The 20006-nt window shown below is 42.2% G+C and overlaps 1 protein-coding gene across 16 annotated transcripts in view; it reads left to right on the top strand.

Moving 5' to 3' along the window:
- Positions 1–20006, top strand: part of CAMK2D (calcium/calmodulin dependent protein kinase II delta) — a 375227-nt gene that overhangs the window by 182905 nt on the left and 172316 nt on the right. For all 16 annotated transcript variants that reach the window (XM_077476794.1, XM_077476792.1, XM_077476797.1 and 13 more), the window contains one exon: positions 3291–3356. In XM_077476794.1, coding sequence (XP_077332920.1) covers positions 3291–3356 — 66 coding nt within the window. The remainder of the gene's footprint in view (positions 1–3290; positions 3357–20006) is intronic.

Below are 20006 nucleotides of genomic sequence, written 5' to 3'. Positions count from 1 at the left end.
ATGCATCCGGTGTCCTGCAGGGAATCCATGCATCCGGTGTCCTGCAAGGGGTCAGACGCATGGATAGGGGCGGTGGCTCCCATGTACCCTTAATGGACGAGCTGCTTCTGCATTTACTTATAGACCTGTATTTCCCTCTGTGTGCAATAATGAGTACTTCCAATGGTAAAGTGCTCATTATTGCCTGCTATAATATTCCTTCATCACTTGACTCTAACCTCATCACTTCAAACCGTGCCCAAAATTGGACCTATTCCTTATTGAAATCAGGGAATGGTCACCCTAAGCTAAAAAATTCTCTAATATCAGATAAATATTAGAACACTTGTGCTGCACCGTGGTAACAGTATCTTAAATCAAATTGTCTGTTTAAATGCCTTCTTAGGATCAGCAGAACCAGGAAAGTGTCAGATGCATCTTGTCAAAGTGGATAATAAATTTAATAGAACCTAAAATGTGATGTTATTCGCAGCTTGTTCCAGAGTGAGCCGTAATCACAAAATGACATGCTTGTTAATAGATGAGCATAGTGGAAATAGGATTGGTCATGGATATTATTGTATGCACTCTGTAAAGCATTGACAATTTAAAAATAATGATCTAGGAGTAGAAAACATAACTGTTCTTTAAATCTGTATTTGTAAACTGTGTGTAAAATAAAAGTAGAAAATCTTTTGAAATCTATTTGTTTAAAAAAAATGGTGGCAGCACCAATCTTTGAGAAACCAAACTCATTGTTCTCATGCATTAATGACTATAATAATGCTTTACAGTTACAGTAAACAGAATCCCACGATCTTTAGTCTGTGCTCATAATACCTGTTTTAGTATAATTTACCAAAATCTGCCCTTAACGTTCTACAAACACTTGGACCAAAAAAGTCAGTGGAATGTTAGGTATCAGACTAAAATGTTTCTCAGGATTGTCCCTTTGTCCCTTAAGCTGGCCATTCATGGATCAAAATTAGGCCGGTTCAGCAGGGATCGGACAAATTTTGATCCATGTATGACAGGCTGGTTTTACAGAAGTTGATCTACTGATCAACTTCTGTACAGCTAGCCTATTGAGTTTTTACCGATTGATCAGTGCCACCACCTATAGCCGGAATCAGTGATCGTTGTATTCTGACGGGGGGGGGGGGGGGGAGTCTCCCCACTGTCAGAGCACAATAGCACAGCAGGGAAGATTCCCATTCTACATCGATGTATGGATAGGGGGAATCAGATCTTTTTTTTTTTCTTTTAACCAGTGGTTTAGAAAAAAAAATGATGAATGAAAGAGCTGCCTTAAGACTAGTAGACATGGGCGGAATGTCGGGTGGCATCAGCTGGTTCAATAGACATCAGCCAACATTCGGCCTGTGTGTACCTCAGCTGGTCCAGCTCGGCTTCTGTCAATGGGGCATGACTGAAAAAGGTCTGCTGATCATCTCTCGATCAGCTCTCTCAGCTGATGTCTGAGAGCATTGACCAGTGTTTTGGCTTGGGGGGGGGGGGGGGGGGTACTGTAGTCCCCCTGTTGGAATTCAACAGTACAGCAGGGGAGATCACTGTACTAACATCTGATATACCTGCTGGGTTAAAACGAAAAAAACTACTAGTATTTAGCATCTTACAGGAGGTGATGAACAAAGGATGGATCATGCAATGTTTTAGAAAGGGATCTAGTTATTTGTATGGTATACCTTAGTAATATAACGCACTACTACATGTGATGATACATTAAATAAAGACTTGCTTATAAGGCTGCCTATATTTTTTTGTGTTTGCTTTTGGCACTTATGAATATATGAAAATTTAAAATGTAAATGATTTCTAATGAATAAATCAGTTTGAAAATTGTACGGTAATATTGTTTTTAATTATAACCAAATAGAATTTTTCTTTAATGAAAGTTAACTCATGAAAGCTCACTCTGCTATTTTCTACTCTTCATTTAATTGTACTATAGAACTGTACTGTTTTTTGTTCAAATGTTTCATTTAGGACAGATTGTGAAAAAATGTAAACCATCTGTTAGGTTTTTATCGTTACCTGTGACCCCATTGGGGAGATCTGCTCACGCTTTCTGGCTTAGTGTGAACATTGCAAGTAATATGAGAAATCCCTAATGGGAGGAGATGAACAGTAGTCAATAACTGAAGAACATTCTAGCCTTCCCCAGCCGTACACAAAATATGTTTTAAATGCTGTTGCTGCAGAGATTTGCACCCACTGAGCCTTAAAGTGTTTCTAAAGGCAGCAGTTTTTTTTTTTTTTTTTAACTTAATCACTTGACCTCCAGAAGTTTTTACCACTTTCATGACCAGAGCATTTTTTGCTATTCGGCACTGCGCTACTTTGACTGGCAATTGTGCAGTCATGCAACACTGTATGCAAATTACATTTTTATAATTTTTTCACACCAATAGAGCTATCTTTTGGCATTTCATCACCACAGTTTTTATTTTTTTGCCATACAAACAAAAAAGAAAAAAAACAAATATTATTTTTTTACTTTTTGTTATAAAACATATCCAATAAAAAAAAAAAATAATCAAATTTCTTCATGAGTTTAGGTCAAAATGTATTCTGCCAAATGTCTTTGCTAAAAAAAACACCACAGTGTATATTATTTGGTTTGCATGAAATTTATAGCATCTGGTATAAATACTGGAATTTTTACTTTTTTATACTAGTAATAGCTGTGATCAGTGACTTATAGTGGGACTGTTGTAGTGTTGCAGGCAATCTGACACTAGCTGACTGGGGGGGGGGGGGGTACACTAATTAACACTGACATCAGTGACACTAATACAGTGATCAGTGCTAATACTAAACACCGTCGCTGTACTGACACTGGTTGAGAAGGGGTTCACATCTAGGGGTGATCAAGGAGCTGTGCCTAACAAAGTTTTACTGTGTGTTTGTTATGTGCTTCTAATAAGCGATCTTCCTGGTTTATCCCCACTTTGTAGGGAATAAAAAAACAGAAAGATCGCCTTGTCAATGTACAGAGCTCCATTCATCTGAATGACGGAGCCAATCAGTGGGTGCTGGCGATTAATCATTGGCCAGCACCCAGTGATTGGGTTGTGCTGTAACAAATCACAGCCACCCACTGTTAGCCTTACACTATTGTAAGTGGGACAGGAAGTGAGGGAAAATCTCTAATGACAACACAGACAGCAGTAAAATTTGATAGGGGTTCCAACCCTTCCCACTTTATTCAAAGATAGGACTTCTTTTCTAAGGGAGAACACGGTAAACACTTATTTAGTTACTTACCGTATGTTTCTATTTCTCAACAGAGTTACTGGTGGAGAATTATTTGAAGATATAGTAGCAAGAGAATACTATAGTGAAGCAGATGCCAGGTAAGTTTACAGGTATTTAAGTTTTCCCTACTCTGTGCATGCACTGAAAGATGTTCCACTGGAAGATAAGGAGTTCCCAAGTGTTGTAGTACCATTGTTGGAAGCACTTGGTTTTCATATTATAGGCTTTTTTGGTGATATGGAGGATAAAAATGGCAAGGCTTACCTTATTGCTATTAACCTATTGATCTCTCATTTCAAAGGCTTTCAATGTGAATCTTTGTGGATAGATTTACAGCCCTGTTCACACCTGAGCAATATAAAACATGATTTGAAGATTCACCAGAAATGCATTGTGAATCTTGTGTAGACATTCAACACTAGGATTTCCATTATTTTTCAGTGATGCCCATTCACACCTGAGAATAATGTCGCTTAAAGCTCACTGCTAAAAAAAAAAAAAAAAAAAAAAAAAAAAGTACATGTGCTTCTTTTGAGTCAGTGCCGTGTGTTTTGGCCCCAATATACTTCAGTGGGAAAAACACACACAATGTGTTTTTTGCACATTTTCTTGATTGGTAACTAGTTTTTTATTGGCTTAAAATAATAATAATAAAAAAAAAACATACAAGCCTAAAAGTGAGGTAAAAAAGCTAAAAAATGCCTCTATGTGGGCTAAAATGAAAAATGCCTGGAAAAATTACCTAGACATAGTTCCTTAATTAGGGCTCAGCAGCTCCTAAACAATTCTCAAAGCCTATGTGTACATGTACATATAGACTTTTAAAGAGTTGAGTTTAGGAGCTTTGTCAAAAAAAAAAAACCAAAGGCTCCTAAACTCAAGATTAGGAGCTGCTCGTATACATGGAGCCTAAAAATATCCACACAGTTTGTCAATTAAAAAAAAAAAAAAACATTTTTGAAGGTGAGAGGTAAGCATTTGCCTGTTTGCTTTTAATACAAGGCTTACATGTCACCTATACACAAATGGTCTTGTATAAAAGTTCTAATAATTGCAACCTGGATTCTTTTGTAATTCAGGGCATCCCTGATGCTACAGACAAATATACTGGTGTGGCTGCCATGGTGGACCTGCACTCACCTATCACACTGAAATGTCACCTTGTAAGCCTTGCATAGCTGTGCCAATAACAATGCAAAGCATCTATCCGTTTTTTTACTTTTTTTTTTTTTGCAATCAGGAACTGAAATCTCATTATGCCATACATTTGTTAAAATACACATGTGTGTGTGTGTGTGTGTGTGTGTCTATATAATATATATATATATATATATATATATATATGTATGTACCGTATATACTCGAGTATAGGCCGACCCGAATATAAGCCGAGGCCCCCAATTTACCCCCAAAAAAACTGGCAAACTTATTGACTCGTGTATAAGCCGAGGGTAAGACATGCCTGTCCATCCCTGTGTGTGTGTCCGTCCATCCCTGTGTGTCCGTCCATCCCTGTGTGTCCGTCCATCCCTGTGTGTCCGTCCATCCATCCCTGTGTGTGTGTGTGTCCATCCATCCATCCATCCCTGTGTGTGTGTGTCTCCATCCATCCATCCATCCATCCCTGTGTGTGTGTGTCTCCATCCATCCATCCATCCCTGTGTGTGTGTGTATCCATCCGTGTGTGTGTGTGTGTGTGTGTGTGTGTGTGTGTGTCCAGCCTACCTGTGTCCCGAGCCTTTGTCCCGAGCCTCCGTCCCGTGCCTTGCCTCCTTGCCTCCGTGCCTCGCCGCCGTGCCTTGCCTCCGTCCCGTCCCATGCCGTGCCTTGCCTTGCCTCCGTCCCGTGCCCTCTTCGTCGGCGCCTCGGCGGCCATTGTAAAATTCAAAAGCTGCGCCGCCGCCTTCGCCTGTGATAGGCGGAACACTGAATTTCCCAGCAGCCTGTGTTCCGCCTATCACGTACATCGTATCATCCTCGTCCGTAGTACGAGGATGATACGATGTCCGTGATAGGCGGAACACAGGCTGCTGGGAAATTCAGTGTTCCGCCTATCACAGGCGAAGGCGGAGCCGGAGGCGCGGCTTTTGAATTATAGAATGGCCGCTGTCTGTCTGCTCGACACGCTGATCGAGCGGGCAGACAGCGATGACTCGAGTATAAGCCGAGGGGGGCACTTTCAGCCTCAAAAAAGAGGCTGAAAATCTCGGCTTATACTCGAGTATATACGGTATGTATGTATGTGTATATATATATATATATATATATATATATATGTATATGTGTATATATATATATATATATACATACATATACACACACATATATATATATATATATATATATATATATATATATATATATATATATATATATATTTTTTTATTTTTTTTTTTGCTGCCTCTATCTATTCAGGAAGAATTCCCACCTACTTGTTGACGGAAATGTTGCCACTGCGACAGAAATTGAGGGACAATCACTAATGGGGACAGCAAAAAAAAAAATGACAAGGGTTCTGACCTTTGTGCTATCCTGATCCGAAAAAAAAAATGTTTTGGCTGCGGTTTTACTTTGTTTACTAAAAAACAAGCAGTTCCATGTCCACCCCACCCTCTTTCTGTAGTTTTACATTTTCTAACAATAGCTAAGAGTGGTCATGCATTTTCTTCTCTCAGCCATGGAGTTCCCTACTTATGACTTCAGTTATCTGTTAAGTGCATCAGAACGCAGTAGTCATTGATGTGACAATGATTCTTCAATCCATATGCATATATGGTACCTGTTACTTACAAGATTGTGTGTCTGTTATGTACATATATGTATATGTAATGGTGATAATGTACCTGCCTCAGTAAAATACAAGGCTATTAGAGGTACCATATAAATATAATGCATAACACTTTTGCTTTTCCGAGAGTGATTACATAGAGTGATTACATAGGCCTTGGCTCTAAAATCTTCTTATTTTACAGATACAGGAAGTACATTATCCCATATATTACACAAGTTTCCCTTTAATGTGGAGAACAATTATTATATTTACTGGTGTATGTTTAGATATTATGCAGGTTTATTCATTCTTTCATGAAATACATTCAGAGTTATGTGAAATGATTTGTACCCCACATATATATATTTTTTTTTAAATATCTGTTACAGGAGCATACTTTTCTTCTCATGAAACTTTTATTATGCGGAAATTGCATCCTTATATTTGGTATTCATTTTGGCTTGTCAAAATGTTATTATTTTACAATATTTTACATATGTTCATAAAACTTGTGTAATATATGTATGACAATCTATCATATGCATATATCTATAATGTAAACATTACCTTGTAATCCTGTGCCCAATATGTGTTTCAGATCCTAAGCACTACTTGGTACACCCACGTTTTTTTGTTTTCTTTTTTAACAAGTGAGGTTATTAAACAGCACTAATCACACATAAGCAAAACAAAATAATGTATATTACATTAAATTAGTAAGCGTATTGATTTTAAAAGGACCTGTAGCAAATTAACCTCTTGGCGTCGGTACCTTCTGGCCCTTTAGGGATTTCAGATGCCTGGAGGCTGGGCAGGGTCTATGATCATGTGACCACTGTGATTGGCTGTCACGGCAGTCACATGATCGGAACGCTCCCAATTGCAAGCAGCAATCTGGAGCTTTCTGTTAGCTGCCAGTAACTGTGTCAGGAGCGCGCAGAGCGTGCACTCTCAGCACGGCTATGTTTGCAATGTGGTACATAAATATGACGCCGAGGCCCACCCACAAAGAGGCCACATATTTGTGTGCCATCGGCACCAAGAAGTTAAAAAGGTGTGACCTTTTCAATGAAAGCAATATTGGAATATTTTATAGATCCCTAATGCTGACTATTCATGTAACAATGAGGGGGGATTTACTAAAACTGGTGCAGATAGAAGCTGTGCATAGTAACTAATCAGCTTCTAACTGCAGCTTATACAATTCAAGTGCAGAAGGTTTTTTATCTTAATGCATTTTATGCATTAAGATTAAAAACCTTCAGTGTGCAGCAGCCCCCATCAGCCCCCTAATACTTACCTGAGCTCCCTCTCTATCCAGCAATGTGCATGACTGCCTTGGCTGTCTGGGGCTCTCCCTCCTGATTAGCTGCAACACAGCAGCGGTGTCAATGGCTTCCTGCTGCTGTCAGTTAGTTAATCAGGGGAGAGAGTGGCGGGGCCAAAACGCAGCTCCGTGTCTGAATGGACACAAGGAGCTACGGCTCGGCTCGGGTGCCCCATAGCAAGCTGCTTGCTGTGAGGGAGCTCAACAGGAGGGAGGGGCCAAGAGAGCCAGCGAGGGACCCGAGAAGAGGAGTATCCAAGCTGCTCTGTGCAAAAAAAACACTAAACAGAGCTTGTAAATATAACGTTTATTATTATTTTTTTATATTATTTTTTGTAAACGAGACTTTACAATCACTTTACTGCCCGTTCACACTACCGCGACACGACTTGCGCGCGACTTATCGACGCGACTTCGACGCGACTTCGACGCGACTTTCGACGCGACTTCGACGCGACTTAGCGCGACTTCGACGCGACTTAGCGCGACTTACAAGTCGCCTCAAGCACAGGCGACTTTGCCTATGGCCAATCAGCGCTACTCAGCTCTTGTGACATCATTGTTGTTTCCTGTCGCTTCTTCCTGCTTCCTGTCGTGTGTCTTGTCCTGTCACCACAATGTTGTCATTGCCTTATTTGATGAGAGCTGTAGTAACTGCTGGTGTGGCAGTGTTAATGGAAGAGGAGGAAGAGAGGAAGCGAAGGATGAGGATGAGAAGACGACGCCGCTACTGGATCCATCCAATTATTGCAAGTAGAGACAGTAGAGGCCAATTTTGGGCCATCTATGAAAATTTGCGTGTTTTTGAGGACAAGTTTTACAACTATACCCGGATGTCAATTGCAAGGCAAGTACATATGCTAATAGACTATTTTGTCCCATTTATTTTTTATTTTTTGAAAGATATATTTTGTAGCATTTAACGTAGAGAATAAAATGGCGAAGATTGATATTCAGCAGAATTGTTTGTCATCTACCTATGCTAAACATCAACTGGGGTGATCGGCAAGCTTGCATGTATCACATTAAAGCGGTGCGCTGGCTGGCTGGAAGGTGAAAAAAGTCCTGCTAGCCGCATCTTTGGAGCAGTGAAGGAGCGGTGTATTCACCACTCCTAACCACTCCTACCCATCAAAATCAATGGGACAGGGCCGCACAACCGCTGGCAAAGCGCCTCTGCATCGGCACTACCCTTTTTCGGGCGCTAGTGGGTGTTAAAACCACCCCGCAAGTGCCCCCAGACCACCGCTAAAACGACGGTAAAACGCAGCTAAAAATAGCAGCCTTTTACCGCCGACGGCCACACCAGCCCAGTGTGAAAGGGGTCCTAGAGGCATCAGATTTGCATATGTTATTACATCGGTAATAGTGTAGCTACAAATGTCAGATATTTCTCATGTAGAATATATCAAATTACATTTTTTATCCATTTTACAGTTTTGATGAATTGCTTCGTCTAGTTTACAACCATCTGGAGCGACAGAACACCTCATATAGGAGGAGCCTCTCACCTACTGAAAGATTGATTATTACGCTCAGGTAAACTATCTATTTTTTTGATGCACATTACCATTATCACATTGTTATTATATGTGCAACAATCTAGCCTGAGCTCATTTGTCTTGGCTTCTCCTACGGGTCATATGAGTGCAATTATTTTGCAATCCTGTGCCCCTTTTCAGTGCAGAGTGAACAGAAGTCCACTTTCTGCAGATATCACGAAGATTAGTTGAGACAGCGCATCATCCTTCATTCGCCAGCAGCTGGCTGGACTGATGACAGTGGCAGCCTCTCAGCAAGCTGCTATCCACCCCTCCACATTGAGCGTGGGGGATCAGAGCAGCTGAGAGACAGCACCTCCCATCTTGGGGAGAGGACAGAACAGAGACATAGACGATGTATGTTGACTCAGTTCTGTGTGAAGAAACAGCAGTGGACAGTTGCATCATTGCTGCGATGTTGCATCCACCTAGGTACGTAATTCTTCCAAATAAAAATATTGTTGAAGAAATATTGCAAAATTTATCACACCAACATCCTTTTTTTTTGAAAAAAACTTTAATAATTAGAACAATATATAACCAAATAACAACAAAACAGAACATATGTTTATTTTTAAAATCTCACAGGTTTTGGTACACTGGCTCATATGGTGAGGAGCTGGTGGAAGGCATTGGTGTAACATTAGCTGAAGTTGCTGATGTCAGTGGGGATGGAGAGGGATAGGGTATAGGTGGATGGGCAGGATTAAGGGCATGTCCATACTCATTGGAGTAGGGACGGAAGTGAGGGGGATAGTAGGGATGGGTTCTGGGTGGTGGAGGGGTTGAGTACGTGTAGTAGGGTCCGGATGGTGGTGGTGGTCCAAACATGGAAGCGGATTGAATAGGATCATTTGTAATGCTCGCTTCTATGAGATCCATCACTGCTTTTTTTACATCATTTTTCCTCTCCGGCGGTACTCTTTTTAGCATTTCGGCGACCATGATTCCAAAACTATGGTCTTCCGAATGCAGCTCGTCCAATTTCTGGTTCATCCGATCAACCAGTTCCGAAAATCGTTCTAGGTTTTGTGAGTTACTGCCCCTTGCTGGTCGACTTCGTTGTTGCCGGGGTCGGATAGGCTGAGCCGGCTGCTGACTAGTGGAAGCCTCTCCCTGGTTGCGGTCCGCTTCTTCACTTTGCTGTTGTTCCAGCAGCAAAGGATCATCCAGGGAAATGGGCAACGAGCCTTCCACTTCTTGAGAAGCTGCCTCCTCCTGTGCTGCATCCTGCCGTTCACCAGCAACTGGCCAACTTGATTGTGTTCTGCAATAAACATATAAAAGAACAGTTACCCCCTTCTTATTTGAATTGTATAGTATCACTTTACAACTATGTAAGATTTTATCTTACTCTCTCAGCTCCAGGAAAGGCCGCAGAAACTCTAGTTCATCTGCGTGAACATAGGGGACAATACGCTTTCCTCCAGATCCACTCCTGGCCTCATTCAATTTGCGTACGTAGCGCGAAAAACAGTCACGCAAACCCTTCCAACGGATTTGTAAGATTGATACTGCAAAACATAAATAGGAACATAAAATGGTTTATGTCTTTTGTCTTTCAGATACCTGGCAACCGGTCATTCCCTAGTTAGTCTACATTATGAGTTCATGTTGGGCAGATCAACGATCAGCTACATTATCCGTGACACCTGCCAAGTCATATGGGATGTGCTTAACAGCATGGTTATGAAACGGCCTACACAAGATAATTGGCGTGATATAGCAGAAATATTTTGGCGTCGGTGCAATTTCCCAAATTGCCTTGGAGCTATAGATGGGAAGCATGTGCGTGTCGTTAAGCCTGTTGGTAGTGGAAGTATGTTCTACAATTACAAAAAATATTGTTCTTTTGTACTTCTTGCTGTTGTCGATGCAAACTACTGCTTCACCTATATCGATATAGGATCCTACGGAAGTAGCTGCGATTCGCGTATTTTTGCAAATTCCTCATTTGGTGAAAGGCTACGATCTAATCAGCTAGATATTCCTGAGAACTGTCCTCTTCCTGGCACAACTGAACCCCCAATACCCTATGTGTTTGTCGCAGATGAGGCTTTTGCATTGTCGCAACACCTAATGAGGCCTTACTCCAATAGAAATCTGACAACCCGCAAGAAAGTCTTTAATTACCGGCTGACAAGGGCAAGAAGGATGGTTGAGTGCACGTTTGGAATTCTTGCCAATAAATGGCGTTTGTTACATACGCCTATCGCATTAAACATTGAAAATGCAATTACTGCTGTCAAAGCAGCTTGCGTGCTGCACAATTTTGTACGGGTACGTGACGGGTACCGTTTTGAGGATTCCCTTATGCATGACTTGGAAAGTGCACATATGACTGCTGCAAGGGGATCCTGCGATGGTGCCACTGTTCGTGAAAAGTTTGCATCATACTTTATTTCACCGGCCGGTGACTTAGAATGGCAATTGGATGCCATTTCCTAACTACATTGCTCACTGCTTTGCATCTAGAATTTGCTAATGTGTTATTACGGTTATAATGTTTTCCTGCTATGTCATCTTTATTTCATGTAATAAAAATGATATGTTGGTTATTTTTTTTTCTATAATGTAATAATAAAAGAATCATTCATTCACGATCATTCATTATTAACATTTATTAACACTAGCAGTTAGCATCAGTGAAAGAATACACAAAAGTGACGTGGCAGGTGACGTGGCAGGTGACGTGGCAAGTGACGTGGCAGGTGACGTGGCAAGTGACGTGGCAAGTGACGTGGCAAGTGACGTGGCAGGTGACGTGGCAGGTGACGTGGCAAGTGACGTGGCAGGTGACGTGACAAGTGACGTGGCAGGTGACGTGGCAGGTGACGTGGCAAGTGACGTGGCAGGTGACGTGGCAGGTGATGTGGCAGGTGACGTGGCAAGTGACGTGGCAGGTGACGTGGCAAGTGACGTGGCAAGTGACGTGGCAGGTGACGTGGCAAGTGACGTGGCAAGTGACGTGGCAGGTGACGTGGCAAGTGACGTGGCAAGTGACGTGGCAAGTGACGTGGCAGGTGACGTGGCAGGTGACGTGGCAAGTGACGTGGCAAGTGACGTGGCAGGTGACGTGGCAAGTGACGTGGCAAGTGACGTGGCAGGTGACGTGGCAAGTGACGTGGCAGGTGACGTGGCAGGTGACGTGGCAAGTGACGTGGCAGGTGACGTGGCAAGTGACGTGGCAGGTGACGTGGCAAGTGACGTGGCAAGTGACGTGGCAGGTGACGTGGCAAGTGACGTGGCAAGTGACGTGGCAGGTGACGTGGCAAGTGACGTGGCAAGTGACGTGGCAGGTGACGTGGCAAGTGACGTGGCAGGTGACGTGGCAAGTGACGTGGCAGGTGACGTGGCAAGTGACGTGGCAAGTGACGTGGCAAGTGACGTGGCAAGTGACGTGGCAGGTGACGTGGCAAGTGACGTGGCAGGTGACGTGGCAAGTGACGTGGCAGGTGACGTGGCAAGTGACGTGGCAAGTGACGTGGCAGGTGACATGGCAAGTGACGTGGCAAGTGACGTGGCAGGTGACGTGGCAAGTGACGTGGCAAGTGACGTGGCAGGTGACGTGGCAAGTGACGTGGCAGGTGACGTGGCAAGTGACGTGGCAGGTAACGTGGCAAGTGACGTGGCAGGTGACGTGGCAAGTGACGTGGCAAGTGACGTGGCAAGTGACGTGGCAAGTGACGTGGCAGGTGACGTGGCAGGTGACGTGGCAAGTGACGTGGCAGGTGACGTGGCAAGTAATAACACCATGAATTTAATAAAAAGGTTAAACTTACATTTGTCACTACGATCGGTCGGCAGCATTGTTTCCCAATCTTCGAAAGTCAGTCTACATATTTCTAACCAAGCACTATCCCTCTTGGATTGATCCTTGTAGTCGGGATCTTGCTTGTTATATATGCAGGGTCGCTGCCTCACATGTCTGATGAGGGATTCATTATCTACTGGCTCCCTGTGCTGCACTTCTCTGCGGCCTCGGGATGACATGTTCTTCAATCTTCTCACAATCACAATCACAATCACTTCTTTTCTTCTTCACTTCACCTACCCACACTTCACACAGGAAGTGATCAGTGTATGGGAAGGGGGAGGGATGCCATTGTGTTCTTCTTCCTGTTAAGTCGCTTGGTTACAGACAGTGATCCGACTTGTAGGCGACTTGTATTGAAATGTATGGGTACAAGTCGCCTATAAGTCGCCTTGAAGTAGTACAGGAACCTTTTTTGAAGTCGCTCCGACTTGAGTAGCGGTCATTAAGACGGCTCTCATTCACTTTAATGGAATTACTATTGTCAAGCGACTTGGGGCGACTTGCGGTCTGACAAGTCGCGTCCCAAGTCGCGGTAGTGTGAACCGGCACTCAAGCTTTGACAATGAGGCCCCTTTCATACTAGCAGACTGAACGAATCCGCCTGTCTGTTTTTCAGGGGGACCTGATCGGACCACCCATTGTTCTCTATGGGGAGGCGGATGTAAAAGGATGTGTCCATTTACACCCACCAGCATCCAATCCATCTGGTTCACCAAAAAACAGACGTCTAGTGGATCGGATTAGATGGAAGCAGACAGGTGGTCTGTTTCCATCCGCCCACACTATAGAGAACAGGCAGTTGTGTCTGTGTCCACTCTGCATAGTGGAGCTGACACGGATCTGTCATGCGCCTGCTCAGCGGGAATCGGCAGAAAGATCCCCTGCTGCGCAGGCGGATCCGCTTAATGGAGTCCACTCCGTGTGAAAGGGGCCTTAAAGTGGTTGTAAACCCTCACAGACCACTTTGACCTACAGGTAAGCCTAGATTAAGGCTTACCTGTAGGTGCAAGAAATATCTCCTAAACCTACACGGTTTAAGAGATATTTGCAAAAGACAGGCACCGCTGTCTACGGCGCAAGCGCTATAGACATCAGTGCATAGGCGCACTAGAGTGTGCCGTTGTTATCGGTGATAATGCCGTTAGCAACAGCTCCCGCGTGCATGCGTGGGAGTGACGTCAACGCAGCTCCAGCCAATCACAGCACTGGAGCCGCAATACATGGAAAGGAAGCTGGACGCTTCGTGGAAGAGGGGAAAGTGGCGACATCGCTGGCTCCTGTGTCAGGTAAGTAACACATAATGGGCTACTATGCGATGCATAGTAGCCTATTATGCTTTACCTTTGCAGGGAAACAAAGAGGAAGTAAAAATCATCAGGGTTTACTTCCTTTTTAAACTTAGAAGCTGATTGGTTACTATGCACAGCTGCACCAGTTTCTGTGTGCATCAGATTTAGTAAATCTCCCGCATATGACCATTAGAAATTGTAATAGATTAATGAAGTTATATTATATTTAAAAAAAGAGTTATTAAAAAGCAGTTTAATTAAATGGTCATTTAATCAGACCAAAAGGATTGGCCTTCATGGAATATGTAATCAAATACAGGTGCCTAATTCTTTTCAGTTGTTGTAAAAATCATCATAGAAAACATAAGGTTGGGTATAAACTGGTAGATCTTGCAGGTACATCGTGCTGTGGACTTGCTGTACCATAGCAATTACAGTGCCTTGTGAAAGTATTCGGCCCCCTTGAACTTTTCAACCTTTTGCCACATTTCAGGCTTCAAACATAAAGATATACAATTTAAATTTTTTGTGAAGAATCACCAACAAGTGGGACACAATTGTGAAGTGGAACGAAATCTATTGGATTTTTTAAACTTTTTTAGCAAATAAAAAACTGAAAAGTGGTGCGTGCAAAATTATTCGGCCCCTTTACTTTCAGTGCAGCAAACTCACTCCAGAAGTTCAGCGAGGATCTCTGAATGAACCAATGTTGTCCTAAATGACTGATGGTGATAAATAGAATCCACCTGAGTGTAATCAAGTCTCTGTATAAATGCACCTGCTCTGTGATAGTCTCAGGGTTCTGTTGAAAGCGCAGAGAGCATCATGAAGACCAAGGAACACACCAGGCAGATCCGTAATACTGTTGTGGAGAAGTTTAAAGCTGGATTTGGATACAAAAAGATTTCCCAAGCTTTAAACATCCCAAGAAGCACTGTGCAAGCGATCATTTTGAAATGGAAGGAGTATCAAACCACTGCAAATCTACCAAGACCTGGCCATCCCTCTAAACTTTCAGCTCAGACAAGGAGAAGACTGATCAGAGATGCAGCCAAGAGGCCCATGATCACTCTGGATGAACTGCAGAGAACTACAGCTGAGGTGGGAGAGACTGTCCATAGGACAACAATCAGTCGTACACTGCACAAATCTGGCCTTTATGGAAGAGTGGCAAGATGAAAGCCATTTCTCAAAGATATCCATAAAAAGTCTCGTCTAAAGTTTGCCACAAGCCACCTGGGAGACACACCAAACATGTGGAAGAAGGTGCTTTGGTCAGATGAAACCAAAATCAAACTCTTTGCCCACAATGCAAAACGATATGTTTGGCGTAAAAGCAACACAGCTCATCACCCTCAACACACCATCCCCACTGTCAAACATGGTGGTGGCAGCATCATGGTTTGGGCCTGCTTTTCTTCAGCAGGGACAGGGAAGGTGGTTAAAATTGAGAGAAAGATGGATGCAGCCAAATACAGGACCATTCTGGATGAAAACCTGTTGGAGTCTGCAAAAGACCTGAAACTGGGACGGAGATTTATCTTCCAACAAGACAATGATCCCAAACATACAGCAAAATCTACAAAGGAATGGTTCACAAATAAATGTATCCAGGTGTTAGAATGGCCAAGTCAAAGTCCAAACCTGAATCCAATCGAGAATATGTGGAAAGAGCTGAAAACTGCTGTTCACAAATGCTCTCCATCCAACCTCACTGAGCTCCAGCTGTTTTGCAAGGAAGAATGGGCAAGAATTTCAGTCTCTCGATGTGCAAAACTGATAGAGACATACCCCAAGCGACTTGCAGCTGTAATCGCAGCAAAAGGTGGCTCTACAAAGTATTAACGCAAGGGGGCCGAATAATTTTGCACGCCCCACTTTTCATTTTTTTATTAGTTAAAAACGTTTCAAAAATCCAATAGATTTCGTTCCACTTCACAATTGTGTCCCACTTGTTGGTGATTCTTCACAAAAAATAAAAATGTTATATCTTTATGTTTGAAGCCTGAAATGTGGCAAAAGGTTGAAAAGTTCAAGGGGGCCGAATACTTTCGCAAGGCACTGTATCACCATGTGTTTTCTTAATAAGCAATAAAAGAATCACTTTTTATGTTTTCATGGAAAGGGCATCTGTCAGGCTCAGTACTTGAAACACTTGGATCACTAATGCAAAATGTTCTGTACATGGTCTAGCTAGTCAGAGTATATATCAAATTGACTTAGGGTCCCTGTACACTGGGTTTAAAAAAAAACGCTGCTTCTATAGGTGTTTAGTGTTTTGCCTGCAGCTCAATGTTATCGTATATGTCCGTGCACATTAGGGCGATTACAGGCATATTTTAGAGGCAGTAAAAAAAACAATTTCTGGTTTGCGTTTTTGAGAGGAAGTTTCTGTCAGAAAAAAATGCTAAATGCTCCTAAACGCCGGTATGTGAGCTTTTTTTTTTTTTCAAAAGAACTGGTGACTCTTTCAAGCTTAGTGTGCATGGACCCTAAGGGCCTGTTACCAGTTGACAATTGGCAAGGCTTTCTCAGACCCCTTTGCCCTAAGTTTTCCATCTCTAAAAGATAGAAATCAAATTTAAAAATAAATATTATCCAGTTTAAGTATAACAAGCTTTGTTCAGGAAATTGTCTCTCACTTTACAATATTGTTACTGAGAGAGGAGGTAAATGAAAATATAAACACTTGGAAGCTGATGGCAATAAAAAGGCTTCCAGATTCTTCCTTCAGATTCTTCCTTTCTCTGAACCCATGCTACAGTTTTCAAATTGCTTTCTGTGGTGCTGTTGGAGATTTACCCTAATTTCCTGTCCTGGTGGCGGCATGGGGCAAATTCCCCTAACAAAACCTGAGACGGCTGTAGGTCTAATGAACTGTAATTTCACAAAGGTTCTAAAGCTGGCAATACAGTAAATTAAATTAACTAGAGAAAAGCAATCTAGCTAAATTTGTTTAACTGATCCTTTTGCTGAATTACTGGTAATTACTTCTATCCCATCAGATTAGTGTTGGCATAATTAGTCTTCTGTTCGGGATGCACAAATAACTATATTAGAACAATTTTTTTTATCCCAATTGGGATACTTTTTTTTACTAACAGTTGTGTTTGAAGCAAAAAAATTGCAACGATATGCATATGGTTAGTGTTTTCACCACATTTGATGTGCATTATTGGGAGGTATGGGATGGTTCTTGTAAGCAAATGTAAAGAAGAAGTTGAAATCTGTATGTGGATGTGCTTTAATCAATGTAAAGAGGTGTTTGTGCACTTTAATTTGAGTACTCACACTACACAGACACAATCCACGGTCACACTATAATATACTGCAATATAATGCGCCAAACATACAGTGACGCACAGAACTATGTGGTGTTAAACTAGCTGTAACGCACACAAAAGTAAATGGCGTTAAACTGGCAGTAACGAACACAGAACTATATGGCGTTAAACTGGCAGTAACGCACACAGAAGTAAATAGTGTTAAACTGGCAGTAACACAATCAGATAGACGTTATCTAAACTGTCCCTACTCTAGCTATAGACTGATGTAAAGATTACTGACATGGCCTTACTACACTGAAACTATCTGAGCTGTCCCTACTGTACATTAATGTATGTATGACGACACGGTCTCACTACACTACAGTGAAATTGTCTGAGCTGCCCCCCTACTCTAGCTATACACTATGCAAAGCTAAATAATGGTCCTCCTCACTACACTCAGACTATACCTAAACAGACACTAAACTAATATTCTACACTGACAATTGAAGCAAAATGGCACAGTATAGCACACTAACTAACTAATAGCACTGAACAGAGCCCTGTTCTATCTCTCTCCATGCCAAACACTGAACATGGCTGCCATTGAAATAATACATTTATACTGTGGGGCAGGAATGAGCCATGATTGGATAAAGTCATGAAGTCATGATGACCGTGTCCAATCATGACTCTGACAGTTCTCTGTGCCCTGATTGGCTGAAGCTTTAACTACTTCAGCCAATCAGGGCTTGCAGTGCACTGTTCATTTCCGCAATGCATTGTGGTCGGTTTGGGGGGCGAACAAATGGTCGAACAACCGGTTTGGGGGGGAGGGGAAAGGTCGAACAACTCATTTGTTCGGCTGTTTGTCAAACGTCCAAACAGCTAAAGTTCAGCCAGAACTCAGGCTGAATCGTTCGCCCACCCCTACTTGTAAAATTTGGTTCATTCACACAAGAGGAACCTTTTAATTACTGCAGTAGCCTTCTTGGCGGTATGATTCAGTCCGGTTTTAGGTGCTGAAAGCGGTACAATTATTTTGCATGGAAATTTGGCGATTTATTTTGTAGTCCTGTAATTCTTAGGAATAACGCTCTTAAATCTGTTCAAACCAGAGTCTAGCAGACATCCCGGGTATGATAAAGTTTATAATATAATAAAGAATAATAAAAATGATTCAATAATGTAATCAAATCCAAAAACCCTGAAAAGGGGACACGTTTTGGTTGCTATGGGCAATCTCCAAATTCCAGGCAGAAAAAACAGTATTTATAATATAAAAGTGCATGCAGGGCACTGCACAGACCACTAGGGACAAAGGGGGTGTGTAATTTTTAATACAGTACTGTAATCTGTAAGATTACAGTGCTGTGTGTGTTTTGTGTCTTTTTACTTTTTTGAATTTGCCGCCGTTCTCCGCTCCCGTGCGCCGTAACGTCGCAGGGAACGGAGCTCGGCGGCATTCGGCACTGTAAATCGAGCGGAGGACAGCTCGATCACACAGCGCGGGGGACATCGCTGGATCCAGGGGACAAGGTAAGTAACTCTCCCTATGTCCTCCCCTGCATCTAGCGATCACGAGTCTGGCTCGGGGTTACCGCTTCTATCAGTAAATTCCTAACCCGAGCCAGACTCGGGATTACCGCTAGGGGGGTTAAGAAGAAGGTCCTGAAAGGAAAGATTTTGTTGACTTGTTATATTTCCCCAGAATACAGATTATAATATGTTTCTAGAAGTGCAGGGGTCAACCCAACTTTCTGAAGTAACTTTCACATAGAAATGTTTTAAAAAAAAATTGGCCAAAATTGCTTTCACAAAAGTGTGATTGCTCCAGTATAGCATGGATAGATATATTTGACATCATGTTGAGTGCTGTTTAATTTGTTACATTGCTCTATTAGAAACAATATTGCTAGACTCGGGACCGCATCGCTGGATCCAGGAGGATGTTTACTTCTCCCTCGGATCCAGCGATGTCCCCGCACTGTACGAGCGAGCCGTGTCTCGCTTGATCTATCACGGAGCCGATCTCCGCTCCCTGCGAGCGTTGCGACGCACGGGGATGGAGATCGGCGCCAAATTCAAAAAGTGAAACACTCACTTTACATACAGTATAATGTAATCTTACAGATTACATTGCTGTATGTAATTATTTCACATCCCCTTTGTCCCTAGTGGTCTGCCCAGTGCCCTGCATGCAGTTTTATATAACAATAAAAACTGTTCTTTATGCCAGGAAACTGGAGATTGTCCATAGCAACCAAAACTGTCACTTTACATCAAAAATGATTTTAGACCAGCTAGAAAACAGCGATAATAAATTGTAATCACTCGCAGAATTGAGCGATAGTGATTTGTGGGGAGATCCGTCATCATACACTGAAAAGTAATGACAGTGACAATTCTGCAACTGAGCACATTTCAGTGTTTTTGATTTGATTACATTTGGTACAATTATTTATAGTTATTTATTTTATTATAATTTATGATTTCATTTTTCAAACTTTATCATACCCGGGATGTCTGCTAGACTCTGGTTTGGACAGATTTAAGTGAGTTATTCCTAAGAATTACCGTACAGGACTACAATATAAAACGCCAAATTTTCATGCAAAATAATTGTACCGCTTTTAGCACCTAAAATCCAAAATAATCGTACCGCCAGGGAGGTTAAAGATAGTAGAGTAGGGAATACCTATAGAATGAAGTGAGGTTTTTCAGGTTAAGATAGGTCT

Source organism: Lithobates pipiens, unplaced genomic scaffold, assembly GCF_037356315.1.
Source record: "Lithobates pipiens isolate NorthernLeopardFrog02 unplaced genomic scaffold, aLitPip1_a1.2 Scaffold_13, whole genome shotgun sequence".
Classification (NCBI taxonomy): Eukaryota; Metazoa; Chordata; class Amphibia; order Anura; family Ranidae; genus Lithobates; species Lithobates pipiens.
This window is presented reverse-complemented; position numbering and strand designations above follow the sequence as displayed.